The 19,283-nt window shown below is 36.2% G+C and overlaps 1 protein-coding gene across 2 annotated transcripts in view; it reads left to right on the top strand.

Annotated features, from left to right (window-relative positions):
* akap6 (A kinase (PRKA) anchor protein 6) overlaps positions 1-19,283 on the top strand; it is a 249,859-nt gene that overhangs the window by 217,950 nt on the left and 12,626 nt on the right. For both annotated transcript variants that reach the window (XM_067455963.1, XM_067455962.1), the window contains exon 11: positions 16-270. In XM_067455963.1, coding sequence (XP_067312064.1) covers positions 16-270 — 255 coding nt within the window. The remainder of the gene's footprint in view (positions 1-15; positions 271-19,283) is intronic.

The following is a 19,283-nucleotide window of genomic DNA, read 5'->3' as shown; positions in this document are numbered from 1 at the left end:
TTTGTGTCCAATCAGAAAACCCTGGCGGAGCATGTGGAGCCCAGTGTGGGCCAGCGGAGTCAGCGTGAACTTCTATCTCCAGACACGAATAGGATGGTGACCCAGCTGGAGAGCCGGATAAAGGAGTTAAAGAGCTGGCTGAGAGAAACCGAGCTCTTCATCTTCAATCTGAATCTCAGACCAGATGCACAGCCATGTGAGAGCAGTACGCAAGACACCGATGACCCACAACACGACCCGCAAGCCACCAAACAGCTGCAGCACTTCAAGGTGAGTATGAAGAGCTGCGTTTATCTAGAGTTTAATTGAGCTTTTTCATGTTATGGCTGCTGGTCATTTTTACCACAGGTTTAGATCCTTGGAGTAGCCTAGCGTTAATGCTGTCTTTTCCGCTCCACTAGTGTCACCAAATGGAATTTCAAAAATGGTAACAGTTCTCAGACAGGTTTCCCACACACCGACCATTGGTTTGGTAACCCGCAGATTCAGAGGCGGACTGTATTCAAGTATTTTTCAAATTTAAAAAGTCACATTTTTAATTAGGTCATATTTAATTCTATAAACTATACAAATCAAACTAGCCAAATCAAATTGTGTTGCAATATTGTCCTGTTTAACACTGTGAAGCTGCTTTGAAGCAATCGTCATTGTAAAAGCACTATATAAATAAAGTTGATTGATTGATTGATTGATTGATTGATTGATTGATTGATTGATTGATTGATTGATTGATTGATTTATTGATTGATTGATTGATTGGTTGGTTGGTTGGTTGGTTGGTTGGTTGGTTGGTTGGTTGATTGATTGATTGATTGATTGGTTGATTGATTGATTGGTTGTTGGTTGGTTGATTGGTTGATTGATTGGTTGGTTGGTTGGTTGGTTGGTTGGTTGGTTGGTTGATTGGTTGATTGGTTGGTTGGTTGGTTGATTGATTGGTTGGTTGGTTGATTGATTGATTGGTTGTTGGATGATTGATTGATTGATTGATTGATTGATTGATTGATTGATTGATTGATTGATTGATTGATTGATTGATTGATTGATTGATTGATTGATTGATTGATTGATTGATTGATTGATTGATTGATTGATTGATTTTTACTTTCCAAGTAATTTTGTATTTCAAGTATATGTACTTTATCAGTGTTCTTCTTTGGAAAACTTTTACTTACATAATATTGTACTTTTTACAGCAATACATTTCATATTGAATATTATTTAATACTTATTTACATAAAAAATGTAGTACTGTATCATTTTATTCAAGTAAAAGTATTCAAAGTTTTACCTGAGTACAATTAAGAAAGTACTACATTTTGTGTGTAATTAAGTTTTAAAGGTAAGAAAACAACAACTTTTATTTATGAAATGTTGTGCAATAAAAAGTATAACGTTATATATTATGCTTTGGAATGCAGTGAAGTAAAAGTTTCCTAAAGAAAAACACTGATAAAGTATATACTTAAAGATTTACTTGAGTAGAAAGTAAACATACTCCACTACTTTCCGCCTCTGCACAGATTGAACGTTTAAACTCTGCAACGAGTGTTCCATCACCACTCTCCCCTTCAGCAAGGCACTTGACACCAGGTTACTCCAAGAAAACTGAACCTGTAACTTACCATGGCTATTTTGTAAGACAGTGTCAAAGAAGGAACAATGGAAACGGCAAACAGCTCATTTCCATGCATCTGTTATATGTTGATGAATAAAAAAAAAATCTAGCCAATAATTTAAAGGGATAGTTCACCCAAAAACTCAAACTACTCTAAGATTTACTTACCCTCAAGCCATCCTAGGTGTATATGACATTCAGAAGAATACAGTCAAAGTTATATTTCACACCTGAGCATTTGTTTTGGAACCTGGTGCGTTTTCTCCCTTGGTTTGGTTCGTTTAGATTAGGGCTGTGCAATATATTGAAATTATAGAAATATCTCAAATGTACATATTGCAATATGCAAATCGCAACGGCACGCAATATCTGAATGATTTTAATAGGTTACTTCAAAATTGTGAAAAGTGTACGCTTTAGGTTGACGCATATAGCAGAGAATCGACTGGGCACACAACTTTTGTGACTTGCTTGATGTTAAAAAGAGTTTTTAAAACAACTCCTGGCAGTCTTGCGCTGTCTGACACACACACACACACACACACGCACGCGCACACACACACACACACACACACACACACACACACAGCAAAATGTCCGCACAAGGCGCCTCTCTGAAAGCGTGTGATCCCTCCAGTTCTGTTTCGTTTCTTGTTTCACACTCAAAACTGTCAACACACACAGTTATGTCAAAATGGCTGTCCTGATGAGTATTCATGTAAACCCAGTCAGTTATGCTTTAAGTGAACAATATCAGTCGGGGAAAGAAGCCGAATGTATGTCAACAGGACCCGGGCATTAGCTCTTAAAGTGACAGGCGGCTAATACAGTAAACCTACCGCTGTCTGTCAAACGACAGAAGAACGAGAAAAATCACTCAGTGCTCTTGGCCGAATAACCTTTGTGGTGTATCATTGTATATTTAATTCATATGAAGACTACTTTTTTTATTTTTAGTAACAAAGATAAATTAAAATAACGAAAATAATCGTCTGCAGCTAGTTCAGGTTGTTAGTTTTTAGGTTGATATAACTATATATTACCAAGTTAAGCAAAGAGTTTTTGGTACTTAAATATATGCATTACATTTTTTGTTTGTTTACATTGATGTTAAAATTATATTGTCAGATTTATGACAATATACTTCTGAAAGCTGGTCACTTTCAGAAGTTGTAGCAATGCTTTCTATTCCTAGTAAGAATGTGAAACACATACATAATATAATTCTCAGTTTTTAAATACTTTTTAAAAATATAATTTAAATAGATTTTACACTCTAATAGCAATATCATATCGCATATCAAATATCGCTGAATATCGCCGATACTATCCCAGTAAAGCCTCGAATTCCCGCTCTAGCTGTATTATAACATTGCGTGAACACATTTTAATACGCTTTGAAAGGTTTCCTTGTATGCAACATTGCAACAAAGTAAGTCACTGTCTCAGAACAAAACAAACACTCTATAGATGTGAAAACACCCTAAAAATGATGTCCTGCTAATACAGTACAAGCTTTATAATGGCAGTGAATGGGAGCCCAAAATTTTAAGCCGAAAAAAGGGGCAACCATCATAAATAAAATCTAATAAAGGGGGCTAATAAAGGCCTTCTGAACCGAAGCAAAGAAAGTGTAACGCCTCTCGCAGTTTAAAACGCTTACGCTACGGCCTACATCATACTTGTCAGTTATGCTTTTCCCATAAATTGAATAAGGAAGCAGTCTGGCTGAAGCTATATATTTTACTGTATAACATGTTAATTATGGATATTTTTTGTACACAAATGCATCGCTTTGCTTCAGAAGACCTTTATTAACCGATCAGAGCTGCGTGAAGTGTATTTACATTGGATGGATGCACTATTTTGGGCTTCAAATTTTGGGCGTATATAAAGGCTATTATAAAGCTTGGATTAGAGAGGACATTTATTAATATGACTCAGATTGTATTCGTCTGAAAGAAGTATGTCATATAAACCCAGGATGGCTTGAGGGTATGGAAGGCCGTTTCTGCCACTAAATAAAAAAATGACTCATTCAAAAATCATGACTTTTTATCTCAGAATTCTGACTTTCTTTCTTTCTTTCTTTCTTTTGACTTTATATCGCACAGTTGCATGTTTATTTCTCAGAATTAGGACTTTATAACTCGCAATTGAAGTCAGAATTTGGACTTTTTCATGTAATTTTATATCTCAGAATTCTGACTTTATAATTTGCAATTGATAAAAAGTCGCAATTATTATTATTTTTTTCACATTTTTTTTATGTTGCAGCAGAGACAGGCTTCCATAGCTTGAGGGTGAGTATATCATGGGGTAATTTTATTTTTGGGTTAACTATCCCTTTAATGGTCAGTCTCTTGCTGAAGCCAAGTGCCTCTCAACTTTCTTGCTTTAACTTTGAATCACTAATGATGGGGAAATATAATTTCTGCAATTGATATATTTTTTTTAATGCTTTAAAAATATGGTAGCGGCTATTTGCACTTTGTGAAAATAGCATTTTTTTTTAGCATTATATGCTATTTACACTAAGCACAGATACTGATAGTGCTTAGTGCACTTATATAAATTGTGGAAGATACTATTTGCACCTCAGTGTTGTTTTACATCAAACAGTGTGCAATAATAACATGGTGTAATAAAATGTAAATTATCAAACAATAAAGCCCTCCCTACACTTACCCCTAACCCTAACAGATAAACACTTTTTTTTATTAAACACACGTTAGACACTTTATATCCACTTTTCAAATATATTCTTAATTTTTATTGAAAATAAATACCTTTCCGATCTAATATGTGATGGGAAAAGGGAGTAGAGTAAGTTCAGCTGAGGCGGATTTGAACTCGATTTGCTCCTACGATTTGCTCCTACGATTTGCTCCTACGATTTGCTTTCCCACCGTACTCCTACGCTATTATTACTTTTGACAATGCAGCGTCTTCCGTAATTTTGTCTGGACCAACCAGACATCAGTGGACAGAGTTGTTGTAAATAGCCTCTGCTGACAAGGCAGGCTATTAGCATTTAGTGTAAATGGACTATCCTCAAAAATATTTTGCACAGTTAAGACAGCATATTAAAGGTTAAAAATAATGGCTTTCAATTATGCTGTAATGTTGCATGGCTATATAATGACTCATTTCATTCACAGAAAAATCCAATTAATAGAGACATCAGTATCATATTGCTAGGTGATACTGGCTTTTATTCATAGCATGCCATTAAACATATATTTAAAATATACAGTCTTTATTGTTTCCACATTAAGTTTGAGATTCAATGGGAAATATATATTGCAATCTTAAAATAAATTTCAAATTTTAATGTTAGGTGCAATTAATCATGATTAATTACAGAAAAATGTGATTAGTTGGTTCATTTATTAATTGATTTACAGCAAGAAGGGTCAGAGCAGACCATATTTTAAGTTCTCTCAGCTCTGTTTGACCATATACCACACAACTTGCCAAACATCAGCCATCAAAAAACCTATATTGGTTGAGCACTACATATCAGTAACTTGCATAACACCTGTACGCCTGCAGTTGTTCATTGGCCCACTTTAGAGCGTTAATGCATTTGCTGAGAATGCTTTTTCAAAACAGCTTTCACTAAACCATAATGCACAATTAAACTAGAGGACATGACGGAATCATGTCAGGTAGTCTGGGGGTTTAGCATATGCACAAAAATGAAACTGCTTAGTCAAACTGCACCGGAGAAAACCACTCTTTAAAAAAAAACTCCTTCTCTTGTGCCATGCTCCTTTTAATATATACAGAGCAAAAAAGCACACATCAAAACCACTGACTGAAAATCCATATGAAATAATTATTTGAGTTAAAATCCTGAGAAACAGCTTGGCGTATTAATCAAGACGTGTCAAAACACAGGTAGCGGAGCTGATTGCATCCACCTGCTGAGTGACAAACATAAGTGAGGAAAAGCTTTAAATATACACAGGGCTAAATGATCAGGAGGGGCAAATAAAGCTCACTTTCTCCTTTGATCAGATGACATGCAGCCAAAAAGGCTCACATTGATTTCTCAGGGATATTATAGAGAAAATAGTACATGAATGGAAATATTTGGTAAGCAGAATTTGGTATATGGACTATGGAAAGAATGAGAAAGGAGAATGATTACATGGATCTGTTCTATTTCGTCTGCGTTTGAAGCGTGAATTGGCTAACTGGCGTGACTTGCCTCGATCACAGAGCACTTGAAAGGTATCAGCGGCAGAGCTGGATCTACACCTCTCTACATCTCAGGCAGGAACAAAAGGTTCCTGTTCTGTCCACAGTGCAGCCAAACCTAAAGTGTGCTGTACTAAAAAGCAGCACAAATGTTTTTTAGTTTTTTTTTTACTTCTGTAATGTTCTGACAGTTTTGTGAGTGAGAACTACTGTATTTAATGTGAAAAATGTAGGCTGTGACTTGAATTTATAGTTTGAGAATTAATCACAAAAAGTAGTACAAATCTAAATTTCCTATGAATTAAAAAAATAATAATAGTAATGAAATTATTTGTTTGGTTATTTATTTATTATCTAAGTGCACCGATCAGGCATAACATTATGACCACCTTCCTAATGTTGTGTTGGTCTCAATTTGGCTTCCAAAACAGCCCTGACAATCAAGGCATGTACTCAACTAGACCCCTGAAAGTGTGCTGTGGAATCTGACTTCAAAATGTTAGCAGCAGATACTTTAAGTCCTATAAAATGCGAGGTGGAGCCTCCATGGATCGGACTTCCCACGTATGCTCAATTGGATTGAGATCTGGGGAATTTCAACACCTCAAACTCATCGTTGTGCTCCTCAAACCAATTCCTGAAACGTTTTTCCTTTGCGGCAAGGGAGCATAATCCTGGGATTTTCATGAAAGGGTGTCATGATGTTCACATGCCCACTCTTGGTGCTTTCAGTGGTGGATAGCGGTCAGCATGGGCACCCTGACTGGTACGAAACAAACTGCAATGCACTGTGTATTCTGACACCTATCTATCAGAACCAGCATTAACTTATTGAGCAATTTAAACTACAATAGCTTTTTTGATCAGATTATTCACCAGTCCACCGCTGTTCCTTCCTTGGACCACTTTTGATAGATACTGACCACTGCAGACCGGGAACACCCCACAAGATGCACTGACTTAGTCGTCCAGCCATCACAATTTGGCCCTTGTCAAACTCGCTCAAATCCTTACGCTTGCCCATTTTTCATTCTAACACATCAACTTTGAGGAGAAAATGTTTGTTTGCCTAATATAGCCCACCCACTAACAGGTGCGTGATGAAGTAAAATAAAGGCTCTATAATATAACAAATACGCTACATAAAATGTCATAAACATAAGACTCTTTAGACAAGATTTCTTTGGCCTGTTTTGGACAGATTATGAAGTGTTTACTGTAAAATAGCCTAGTGTCATATGAATAAAGTTTTTGTTTGCAATTTTCTGCTCAGATGCTCTAAATAGGCTACAGTAGCCAAACGTTTTGTGTACAATACTACTTGTAGCCATTAAAAATGTATTTTGTTTCAAATTGATGTTTAAATAGTATAGTCTAATATTATTTTTATTTAATTTATGAAAAGTGCACAGCGTGAATAAGAAAGGACACATCATAAGATATGTCCTAAGATATGATGCAATATGTCAGAAGACATGGAGTGGGTCAAACATGATTTTGACCACTTCATTAAAGGAGTGCGTCAGCGCTGGGAAGATGAATCTGTATTTAAACTGGGTCATTAATGTAGTAGAAATGTGAAATTATTATTTTTTTATTTAGTGCTTTCTAGACTGAGAAAAGACAGAAAACATATTTTTGTCTCATGGGGATGAAAGACAACAATTCCCAGAATGCTTCGCTGCCCTATGAGGCCACTCCCAAAGCCACCGTACTGAATCACTGATCAATTTCCCACCGCGACCGCGTTCATTTTCATAAAATCAGTTCAGTAAGAGAACACACACTACAATTAAAAACTGAACCTGACTGTTCAATATGTGATTTAGCCACTGAGGGAGTCTCACAGTCCAAAATGCTGCAGCAGTCAGATATATTGACAGTCATGGATGAACTTGTGATGAGAGCTGAGGTAAACGCGTCCACGGAATAGATTCACAGCACATGTTCAGTCTGCCGTGTTTTCAGTTCATGCCTTTGAAAGCTTAACTTTAATAGGAATTAGTTTGAGAAGTTGAAAGACTTACTTTGCTCTGCTGGCCGCACCGTTTAAACACGAATGCCTGAGGCTGCAGCTGCGAGCTGAGTGCTGTGAGTGTGATCTCCCATCCCCGACGCGAGAGTTGAAAACATGCGGAAATAACTCCCTCTGCTGGCTGTAGTCTTTAGCCTCTGGCCAAATAGTAATGTACAGTATTGTTCAAAATAATAGCAGTACAATGTGACTAACCAGAATAATCAAGGTTTTTCGTATATTTTTTATTGCTACGTAGCAAACAAGTTACCAGTAGGTTCAGTAGATTCTCAGAAAACAAATGAGACCCAGCATTCATGATATGCACGCTCTTAAGGCTGTCCAATTGGGCAATTAGTTGAATTAGTTGAAAGGGGTGTGTTCAAAAAAATAGCAGTGTGGCATTCAATTGAGGTCATCAATTTTGTGAAGAAACAGGTGTGAATCAGGTGGCCCCTATATAAGGATGAAGCCAACACTTGTTGAATATGCATTTGAAAGCTGAGGAAAATGGGTCGTTCAAGACATTGTTCAGAAGAACAGCGTACTTTGATTAAAAAGTTGATTAGAGAGGGGAAAACCTATAAAGAGGTGCAAAAAATGATAGGCTGTTCAGCTAAAATGATCTCCAATGCCTTAAAATGGAGAGCAAAACCAGAGAGACGTGGAAGAAAACGGAAGACAACCATCAAAATGGATAGAAGAATAACCAGAATGGCAAAGGCTCAGCCAATGATTACCTCCAGGATGATCAAAGACAGTCTGGAGTTACCTGTAAGTACTGTGACAGTTAGAAGACGTCTGTGTGAAGCTAATCTATTTTCAAGAATCCCCCGCAAAGTCCCTCTGTTAAAAAAAAGGCATGTGCAGAAGAGGTTACAATTTGCCAAAGAACACATCAACTGGCCTAAAGAGAAATGGAGGAACATTTTGTGGACTGATGAGAGTAAAATTGTTCTTTTTGGGTCCAAGGGCCACAGGCAGTTTGTGAGACGACCCCCAAACTCTGAATTCAAGCCACAGTACACAGTGAAGACAGTGAAGCATGGAGGTGCAAGCATCATGATATGGGCATGTTTCTCCTACTATGGTGTTGGGCCTGTTTATCGCATACCAGGGATCATGGATCAGTTAGCATATGTTAAAATACTTGAAGAGGTCATGTTGCCCTATGCTGAAGAGGACATGCCCTTGAAACGGTTGTTTCAACAAGACAATGACCCAAAACACACTAGTAAACGGGCAAAGTCTTGGTTCCAAACCAACAAAATTAATGTTATGGAGTGGCCAGCCCAATCTCCAGACCTTAATCCAATTGAGAACTTGTGGGGTGATATCAAAAATGCTGTTTCTGAAGCAAAACCAAGAAATGTGAATGAATTGTGGAATGTTGTTAAAGAATCATGGAGTGGAATAACAGCTGAGAGGTGCCACAAGTTGGTTGACTCCATGCCACACAGATGTCAAGCAGTTTTAAAAAACTGTGGTCATACAACTAAATATTAGTTTAGTGATTCACAGGATTGCTAAATCCCAGAAGAAAAAAAATGTTTGTACAAAATAGTTTTGAGTTTGTACAGTCAAAGGTAGACACTGCTATTTTTTTTAACACACCCCTTTCAACTAATTGCCCAATTGCACAGCCTTAAGAGCGTGCATATCATGAATGCTGGGTCTCATTTGTTTTCTGAGAATCTACTGAACCTACTGGTAACTTTTTTGCCACGTAGCAATAAAAAATATACTAAAAACCTTGATTATTCTGGTTAGTCACATTGTACTGCTATTATTTTGAACAAGACTGTATTTAATTAGAACCAGTAACCCACTCAAGGTTGAGTGTGACAGCGATTTTTATCATAGATAATGGCTTTTAGTCATTGGAAGGCTCTTTTTTGTGGCCAGCTGCTGTAATCTTACACTGGCATGTTATTTGTGCTTGTTTGTTGTGTAATATTTCAGAAAGGTCAAGGGTTTGTGATTGCCCCAGAAACTCAGCATTTAGTGATTTTGATCAATTCACCCCAGATTATTGTGTTTTAATTTAACCTCAGTTTGGCAGTTTATCTATATATACTAAATCTTTATGTAGTGCCTCACGGCGGGAACTGCTGGAATGTGTCTGTTCACTGTAGATTCCTGATGCCAATAAAAGGCTGAAGTATGTGTAAAGGGAGAGATAGTGAGACACTTCGTTATGGGTAACAGGTATGGTCACCCTTTAAAATGTCATCATAAAAATGTCTATCTTCCACTGAATAAAAAGCATTAAGTTCTTTACTTGCTAGGGGGAGTGGAGTCGTCTAAAATTAGACTCTATTGTATCTTAACCTTCCTTGGTCAGACGGTTCAGAGTAGTTGGCTGCCAATTTCACTTCTTTCATTAATAACTGTCTTCCCTTTAATAGTGTGCCTTCATGATATTAAAACCCGAGGGTTGGACATTTCCTGTCAGGGAGAGGAGAGATGACGGGCTCCGCATGCCAACTTTGGTCATTAGTTAACAGTCGTTTTACTTACAGAATTCATTGTATCCTGAGCTGGAAGGCTGCAGATTTGTTATATCTAAAAATATAAGTTCTGTTTCAAAACCTAGGGAGCTTCCTACCTAGGCGGCATATGCTACCTAAACATTATATATGTTACAAAACATTATGCTTTCTTATAAGATATCTTGTATGAAATATATATTCTACTGTTCGAAAGTTTGGGGCCAGTAAGATCAAAATAAAATAAAATGAATGCTTTTATTCATCAAGGATTCATTGCATTGATCAAAAGTGACAGTAAATAAATGTTGTAATGTTACAAAATATTTCTGTTTCAAATTAATGCTGTTCTTTTGAACTTTCTGTTCATCAAAGAGTCCTCACAGACTAATGGAGTAAGGATCATCAAAGGAATAAACTACATTTAATATTTACAAGTATACACATTTTACTCCTTATAATAATGATAATAAAAAAAGAAGTAATGAAGTTAATTAATTCAATCTAGTATATAGTTCACCATTTTTTTATTCGACATTGTGAATTATGTATTTTTATGTTTAGAGTTTTATGTTGTTAACTTAGCGAATTGCTAAGTTATATCTCCTCACAAAAATTACATGATTTGAGGTATTCATTTCTGTAGCATAAACTATGTGGGATTTATGTGTTGATGTCTCTTTTGGGGTCACTAACCTCGAGTATTGAGCCACAAGTAATAGTAATACTCGATAGTGGAAGTACCACTAATAACCATGCTAGATCTTCTTCTTTGTCTTAGCTATTATTGTCTTTTTCAGCGCTAGAAGCCCTTTCAAAAACACCTTCAACTCCAAACCACGTTCCTATTAAAGGAATTTCACGGGAGAATTAGACTAAATGGAAGCCAGACTGAATATCTGCGGCAGCAATCGAGTCAGAGTCCATCTCCACTTCTGCCCGGCACCTTTGATCAGCTCGCCGCAGCGTGGGGCCCCGGGGCCTCATCCTCCGGGTCCCGTCTGGCTGATTGAATGTGACGGCGCAGATATAATATCAATACTTTCTCCATGATTAGGAATAAGGAACTCCTGTTCTTTGGCAAGTGCTAACCGCATTAAGTCAGTTCTGGGACGGGCACGCGCGAGCGCCAAACGCAGAGTTAGTGTCTCATCAGCTAGTAATGGGGAGCAGACAGGTGACAGGCCTGTTCATTACACACACAATCGACTGGCCGCACACACACACAGATGCATAGAGTCGTATTTTTCATTATACATCCATGCCGCTTGCTTTCATTTACAGGCGCTAATGAGAAAATGTCCCCATTGATGGCAATGTTATCACTTTGCTGCCATTTGTTTGCTTTAGCGCGGTAAAGAGGACGTCTGCCGTTCGTAACACATTAGTCTCATTTTGAAAACACTGTCAGTTTTTTTGTCTTAAAGAGAAAAATAATTAAAAATAAGCATCCTTTAACGACAAGCTTTATGGAAGGTCACTGACAGCCCGACTCAAACCAATGCATTTCAGTCTCGGGTAATTTAGACGTATTTGAAATAACGAACACGTCAAGCAGAATGCAAAACAGGATCCTTCATCATGATCTTTTTTCCTGTATAATATGACTAGCGTCAGTCTGCTGACATCGAATTTTGTCTTGCTTGAAGGTTGGTTAAGTTTGCTTTTATTGTCTATCCACTCACTGCGGTACTATTTCTCTCTATTAGTGCGGCGGGATTGAGGCCTCGACTGACAGCCGTTGATGAAACTCGAGCCGGCCGGAGCCGAGGGGACGTGTCTGGGAACAAATGGCCGACATGAATTCATTATACTCATTTGCGATAACAAGTGCTTGTGGTTTTAATTGACTTAATCAACAAATAGAATTAATCAGAGATTTCTAATTAATGGTAATTGATTGAATATCCACTGGGTCACTGTCAGAGCTCCGTTCCCGTGTCCTTGCCGTCACTGTAGGGGATTTGGGGCTCCGCTCCTCAATCTCGCTGAGATTAATTGAAAATGTTAAAATTGCAGCGGCTGTAAAGAGCGAAATGGAGTGTGCGCTCATTTTCCCGGCGGAGAACGAGAAACAAATACCCCCGAAACCGAAAGAGCAGAGCCTGTCGTCTGGCTTTTTTTTAATCCTCCGGAAAGCACGTCAGCGCCGGTGCACGCGTCATTTAAACTCTCCTCGCGCTTAAGTCGCACTGCACACCAAAAAAAAAAGTCAGAATATCATAAGGCTTAGATTTTAATGAAATTAAGTGGGAGGGAGAGATGGGGAATTGGAGTTTAAAGGCTTTAGGCTGCGTCTGGATGGAGGCATGGTCTGTTCTCATTTTGTGCTGAATAAAGAGATAAGCAGTTTTTTGGAGGAACACTCTCGGGAGGTCTGTGTAATACACATGCATCTTCACGGCTCGGCTCTCCGCCTCAGGTGTGATTACAGACTCTGATAGCGAGAGACCTGTAGATTAATACTGTACACCAGATGGATTTAGCCACACGATAACAGCCAGGGGAGTGAGACGAGAGAGAATAGTCATACCACCGTTCTGAAGATTGCGTTAGCGCCTAAGCACGTTGTGAGACGGCTGATCCTCTGATAGCTTTATTAAAAAGCACCTGATAAATGATCTGTCCGTGATCTTGTCTGTTCTTACAGTGGATGGACAACTGAAGGATGGCTGTATGCATTTTGTTTTTTTCAAAATACTCCCCCCACAGACCAATTTATTGCTCTGTTCTGAAGTCAAGTGGATGTCCTAAAATGTAGTTAAACTGTAAACCCGAATAAGAAAAAAAAAGTAAGCAGTTTAAGTAAGCAGAACATGTTTTTTTTTTTTTTTTTTTTGTAATCATACATTTTAATTGCTCTGAACTTGAAATATTTGACTAAGCAAATTCATACATTTAACTCCAAAAAATTATGTAATCTCAATTTTTTTGTAGTGTAAACTTGACTAGCTTTAACTGGCTAATTCAATGAATGCCACTTTGCTAATTGGATACACAATGCTTTGGTAGCATTAGCATAGCACTTGCTGAATGAGGACAGTAATATAACATACATATTTAACATACATCTGTTCTCAAACTAAGCTCGTGCTCCACTCGTCACCACCTAAAAAAATGAAAATATAATAGTAACACTTCTAAACTAGCATAGCTAAAAGCGCTATATAAATGAAGGTGACTATAGTTAAACTAGGGTTATTATTCACTGTAAATATGTCCAATAAGTTATGACAACATATGCTTTTATATTGCTTTAACTCATCCAATAAATGTTCAACTTTTTATACAACGTTATACAAGATTCAACTCATTCAAGGCAGGTTAATGCAATTTCAGGTGAAATTACTTAAACATCTAAGTTGATTGTACTTAAAAATGTATTATTATTACAGCAATTTTTTACTGTGCAGTTTTGAACGTTTTAGTAGTATTATTTGATCTTAATTTGCCTTTTTTTTTTTTTTGCACTGTCATTGTTAATTTTAGTATTTTCAGCATTTTTTTGAGTTCCAGATTATTTCGTTTTTATTGTAGTTTTGGTATTTACTTTTTAGCCATGTGTTAATTTTATAGTTCAATTTCTCTTCATTGTTTTTGCCGTCTAGTGATATTTGTATAGTTTATGCAGGTTGGGTGTAAAGTTTTCTATATCATGTTAAAGACTATAATTACTAACAATTGATTATTTATTGTTATTAATTAATCAAATTATAGTTCATTATATTTATTTTGGAGTCATGAACATATATTTTAGTTTATATTTTTAATATATTTAATATATATTTATATATATATATATATTTTTATAATTTTTTATTTTTTTTATTTAGTGATTCAAGTTTATTCAAGTTATATTATCTTTTAGTTTAATTGCAGTAATGCTGCAATTAATGCAATTTGTTAGTCTAATTGTTGGATATTTTAAAGTTGCCAAGCAGGGTTTAAACTAAACGTTTAGAGTTTTAACATGTTTTAATGTGCATAGCAGCTTAGATAATTAGTTCTTGAGAGAATTTGATGAGAAATGTTTGCGTTCATATGGACTTGCACTTGTTGAAATCTGTTCTTCAACTGGGGTCTCGTTTTGTCTCATTGCTGTCTAGGAGAAACAATTGAGATACTTTTCATTTGTGTTTTTTATTTTATTTCACAATATGCTGTTCTGTCTCTCTCTGTCTACCTCTTTCAGTGTTTTGATATCTGACTGAGGCACCAGGGCTCACTGGCCCCCCGCCAGCATTTCAGTCTCAGTGCTGGTTTGTGGGTCTGAAATGGAGTCATTGTGTGGACTCACATACTGGAGGAAAAACAGCCTACTCACTGCACCGCGTGTTTGGAAAAGCTTTTTAGCAAATATTGGCCTGCTATACTGCACTGTTCCTCTTTCTCAATAAGACTCAATCAGTTTATGAGAACCAGTACTGCAGAAACTGTCATATTTCTAGTGTTTTAGATGTCTAAAACCTCAATTTGGCATACAGTACATGCAGTCTAACGTTTTGTGCTATTTAATCTGAGGTTACCTGCGGTATTGATTGGACATAGTCATCTGTATTGTATTGACTTATCTGAAGGGTGAAGTTACAGTAGGTTAAGGACTGAGCAGTGGCCTGTTGGATTCTATTGGATTCAGGTGTGGTCCATGTTGCTACTTATTCTGATGAAGAAATTATTTTGATGATTAATCAAGTAATCTGATCTTTTTTTGTGATTATAAAAATAGACCAAAGTGAACAATACCCATTAAAATTACTTAAAGTAGTTCTACAAACATATAATAGCAATGAGGGAATAATAATTGGTTCAGATAAAATAAAAGCATGTAATCATATGGTTTTATTAAACAACACTGTTAAAATGCATAATGCAATATGCATAATATACAAATAATCAAACTTACAATTGGGTTGTTGACGTGACAAGGCATGTTTGTTCACTGTCACACTAGAATAAAAAATAACATAATTAGTATTTGTGCATTTTTGAGTCAAATATCAAAATTGTCCTATAATGTGACTGTCTTGTTCAATAAATTACAACTTTTATAAATTAAAAAGAAAATCATACAAATGTTAATAAATAAATAAACAAATACTTCAGGCATACATTTTTTCATTTCTATATTTCTAAAAGTGTAGGAACTTGATACATTTTGTCACTGAAAACCATGTTCTCCGGTGTGACACCATATCCAGATTTTAAATCTCGAAATTCCACTGAACTTTTTTTAACTGAAAGACCCCATTCAAGGTCATGTTACTAAAGCCCCTTGTGAAGCCTGTGGCATGTGCACATGGTAAGTTTTTTTCCCCCTCAGAATTGTTAAAATATTTAACTTTTTTGGAACCACTATAAAAGTTTTAAAGTGCCCCTATTATGGATTTTTGAAAATGACCTTTCATCTAGTGTAACAGTTCTAAGTGAATGAAAACATCCTACGAAGTTTTAAATCTGAAAAAGCTCCGTATATAAAGTTATTGGCTCTCAAAAGTAAGAGTCAACTCTGAGTTGATTAAACAAATCGTTTCATTGTGATGTCAAGACTAAACATTAGCATATTGCCCATCCACTTTTTGCGCGCGCAGACACCAGGGAAAACTTCAACCCCCTCAAACACTGTGTTTACTGTGTTTCATATTTTGTACCGACTAACTCATGTTATAACTGTCTTACTGAAATACTACTGTAAATCAGCTGTGGTATTACCTAACACTGAGTCTATTAATGCAGATTGTATGAAATTCTTACTACTTTGGGTAAAGATAATAGATGGAGCAAGAATTGTTTCTCAAACCTAGTACTTTAGTGCTGTTATTGATACAGTTCCTGCATGTGCAATATAATAAATTAGAAACACACACACAGGTTTGTTGATGGACATACACTTGTTAATGCTGATGACAAGGAATGACTGAAAAATCTCATAATGTACCTCAAACTGAGCATCACTGAGAAACGTTATTCCTAAGGTTTAGATTGAATAACTAGTTCTTCCATTGTTTCAACATTGATAAATAAAATATCATGAGCAAAATCTCATGATACAAAAGATGAAGCTATGCACTATATATTTAAAACTTTATTTAATACCCACCAACCCGCCATTTGCAGGTGGATTTCAGCTGTGGTGCCCAACACTAGCCACTTTGTCGGGTTGAATTTTATTGTAATCTTCACAAAAGTCATCTGTTATAACCACGTTGCACATTATAACCAATCACACAATTCTGTTGAGCTTATGAATGCAATGTGTAATAATCAGAGGCGTTCAGATTAGTCATAGAGTTTTGTTCAGAGCTCGTTCTCGCTCACAGAAATCTACACGCTCATCATAAACAACAAAGCAGGATGTACAGACGGAGTATGTATGTATTCATTATACAGTGATTCTGTTTTTGTTCTATTTCAGCGGCGAAAATACTTTCACACAAAGATTGCAGCAGAACCATTAATTAAATGAAGTTTTAAATATCTTGTGCATAGCTTCATCTTTTGTATCATGAGATTTTGCTCATCTGATGGGACTTGCATAAAGTTGGCTTGACGTTGGACGTTCGATATTAGCAAATTTAGGGAGTTTATTCAAATATAGCTGATAGAACACTGATGAGAATATTGCTAGAGAATACTTTTTTTTTTTTTTTTTTTTTTGAAACAAGCAAATGTTAATGTTTCTCTGTCTAGATTAAGGAGCTTTACACACAATCTTATCAGAGCTAAATAGGCCTATTTGATTACGTCATGCACTCAAAAAATTAATTTGTTGAATTTACTTTAAAAAGCGTGGTTCCACACAACTATATTGAGTTTTATATTAAGTTTTACAAATAACAATTTAGTTATATGAACAAAAGAATGTCAAGTAAAGCTGATAAAATTGATTTAAGAATTACAAACCATTTGAATTTGTCACGGTTACATAATATGTATATGTGTAGTTTACTTAATAATGTTATGTTACATTTATAAAAGTTTATGTTAGGTGAACACATTTATCAATTTAATTTTCCTTATTAAATTAGTTACTACTTTTACAAGTGAATGTTTAAAAACAAAATTCAAAAATACCTTAATTGAGGGCAGGACCATCCAATAAATGTGTTTATATGAGAGCCCACAGCCTAAACACAGGCACCTCTATTCTGCATAATGGTAATTACAGAAACTCCTCTGAATGTCCAACATAACTGAACATTGAACACTAACATACACTAACAACATCTTTCCTTTTACTGAAAAACACATAAAATAACACTTTAATCCCTAAATTTACTCTCCTAATGCAGTCCCTTGCAAAGCATGCTGGGAACTACAGATCCACTGGCCAGTTTGTTCGTTTCACTCAACAATGTTAAGTTGACCGAACAAACACTTATTAGGTAAAGCTGACAATACTGATTTTTAGTAGAAACAACTCAGTAAACTTAAGTGCATTTCGTTACATGAGTTTTTTAAAGGAATGTGAACAAGTATGATTTGAATGTAATTAACAACAGTGGAATTTTTTTTTTTTTTTTTTTTTTTTTTTGAGGGTGGTATACATTTCACTTGATTTTTGTGTGTACAATGTCCATTTACATATAGGCAATAACAAATTTCCCAACAGCAAAAGGTTCAGTGGAATGCTGAGAGGATAGTAACTTTGGAAAACCACTAGCCACAGTTGTTGTTGAGCAAAAAAGATAATGTCAAGCCCTGATTATAGCTGATATTATTCTTACAATGTACCAACTTATAATGTATTGTTTTGTCAACTATAAGGCGAATACAAGACTAAGACTGTTATCTGCTCTTCACATACAAAAAAAAAAATGACTTTGTGGATACAGTGTTTTTTGAGTAACGAAAACTGTACTACTCAAACATCCATGCTTTATTTACCCTTGCATTGCAAACGAACAAGATGAGATCTCCAAACTGCCCACCCCACGACACAAATGGAGGTGGGTGGAGTTATGAGGTTTGACTGACAGTTTGAGGAGCCAATGGTTTAGCCACAACCTCTTTTAAATGCTTTTCATTGGTTAAATATTTGTAAAAACCCTTATACAGACGTAAAGGATGACCAATAGCTTTTATAAAACAATGAAAATATTAAGAGATAGAGATACAAGGTTTCTGCCTGCAGTGTGATGATATATTCTTATTTGTAGTAGCATTTATTTTTACTTTTTTACAAACTGTCACGGACTGCACACTAGTGTGCTGCGGCACAGTGGTTGGGAAACACTGTCTTAATGTCAGTGCCAATGTTTTGTCTCAAGATGCATAGCAATAATGTTTTTTTTCTTAGACACATTTAAAAAAGCTACTTAAATTCCCTAATCCTGAACTAAGGCCTAACCATGGCCTGTCTGTGAAACCGGGCCTTAGTTTTTGTCCTTTTTTTGTGGGCAGTGTGCATCATGTTCTGTGGGCATGTATCTAAAGCTGATATCAGAGGCTGAAGTTATGTGCTGCTAACTTTGACTGAGAAAATGTTAAACAACGACAAGCTATGTTTAATATAAAACATTTACATGTCTTTAAGAAACCAGGGTGCTACATTTCCTAGACACCATACACCGTTAAAAAAAGAAGTGTCCATTTGAGTGTCAGTTTTTCATCACCTCGCACGTTTCTATCTGTCAAAGTTTCGACTCTTGGTCATGATAACTCTATCAGCATGTTCGCTCCTCGGCCTCCTCTCCGGCACACTGCCATTGCATTTTACAGTCTCATTACCTGTTTAAAAGACACGGGAGAGGGAAATATGCTAAAACAGAGGAGCGAAGCACTCCAGGAAAAATAAAATCCAATTTAAATGTAATGGTGAAATGTAATGGTGTTTAATATTTATTGAAAAATGTACAGAAAATGTAAGGCGGTGCTTTTCGAGGCTGGTGGGATTTGCATAAATTGCTCACTGAATGTTTTCATCCCATACCGCACATGGAGTAGCACCGTCTCTTCG

Source organism: Pseudorasbora parva, chromosome 10 (genome assembly GCF_024679245.1).
Source record: "Pseudorasbora parva isolate DD20220531a chromosome 10, ASM2467924v1, whole genome shotgun sequence".
Lineage (NCBI taxonomy): Eukaryota > Metazoa > Chordata > Actinopteri > Cypriniformes > Gobionidae > Pseudorasbora > Pseudorasbora parva.
This window is presented reverse-complemented; position numbering and strand designations above follow the sequence as displayed.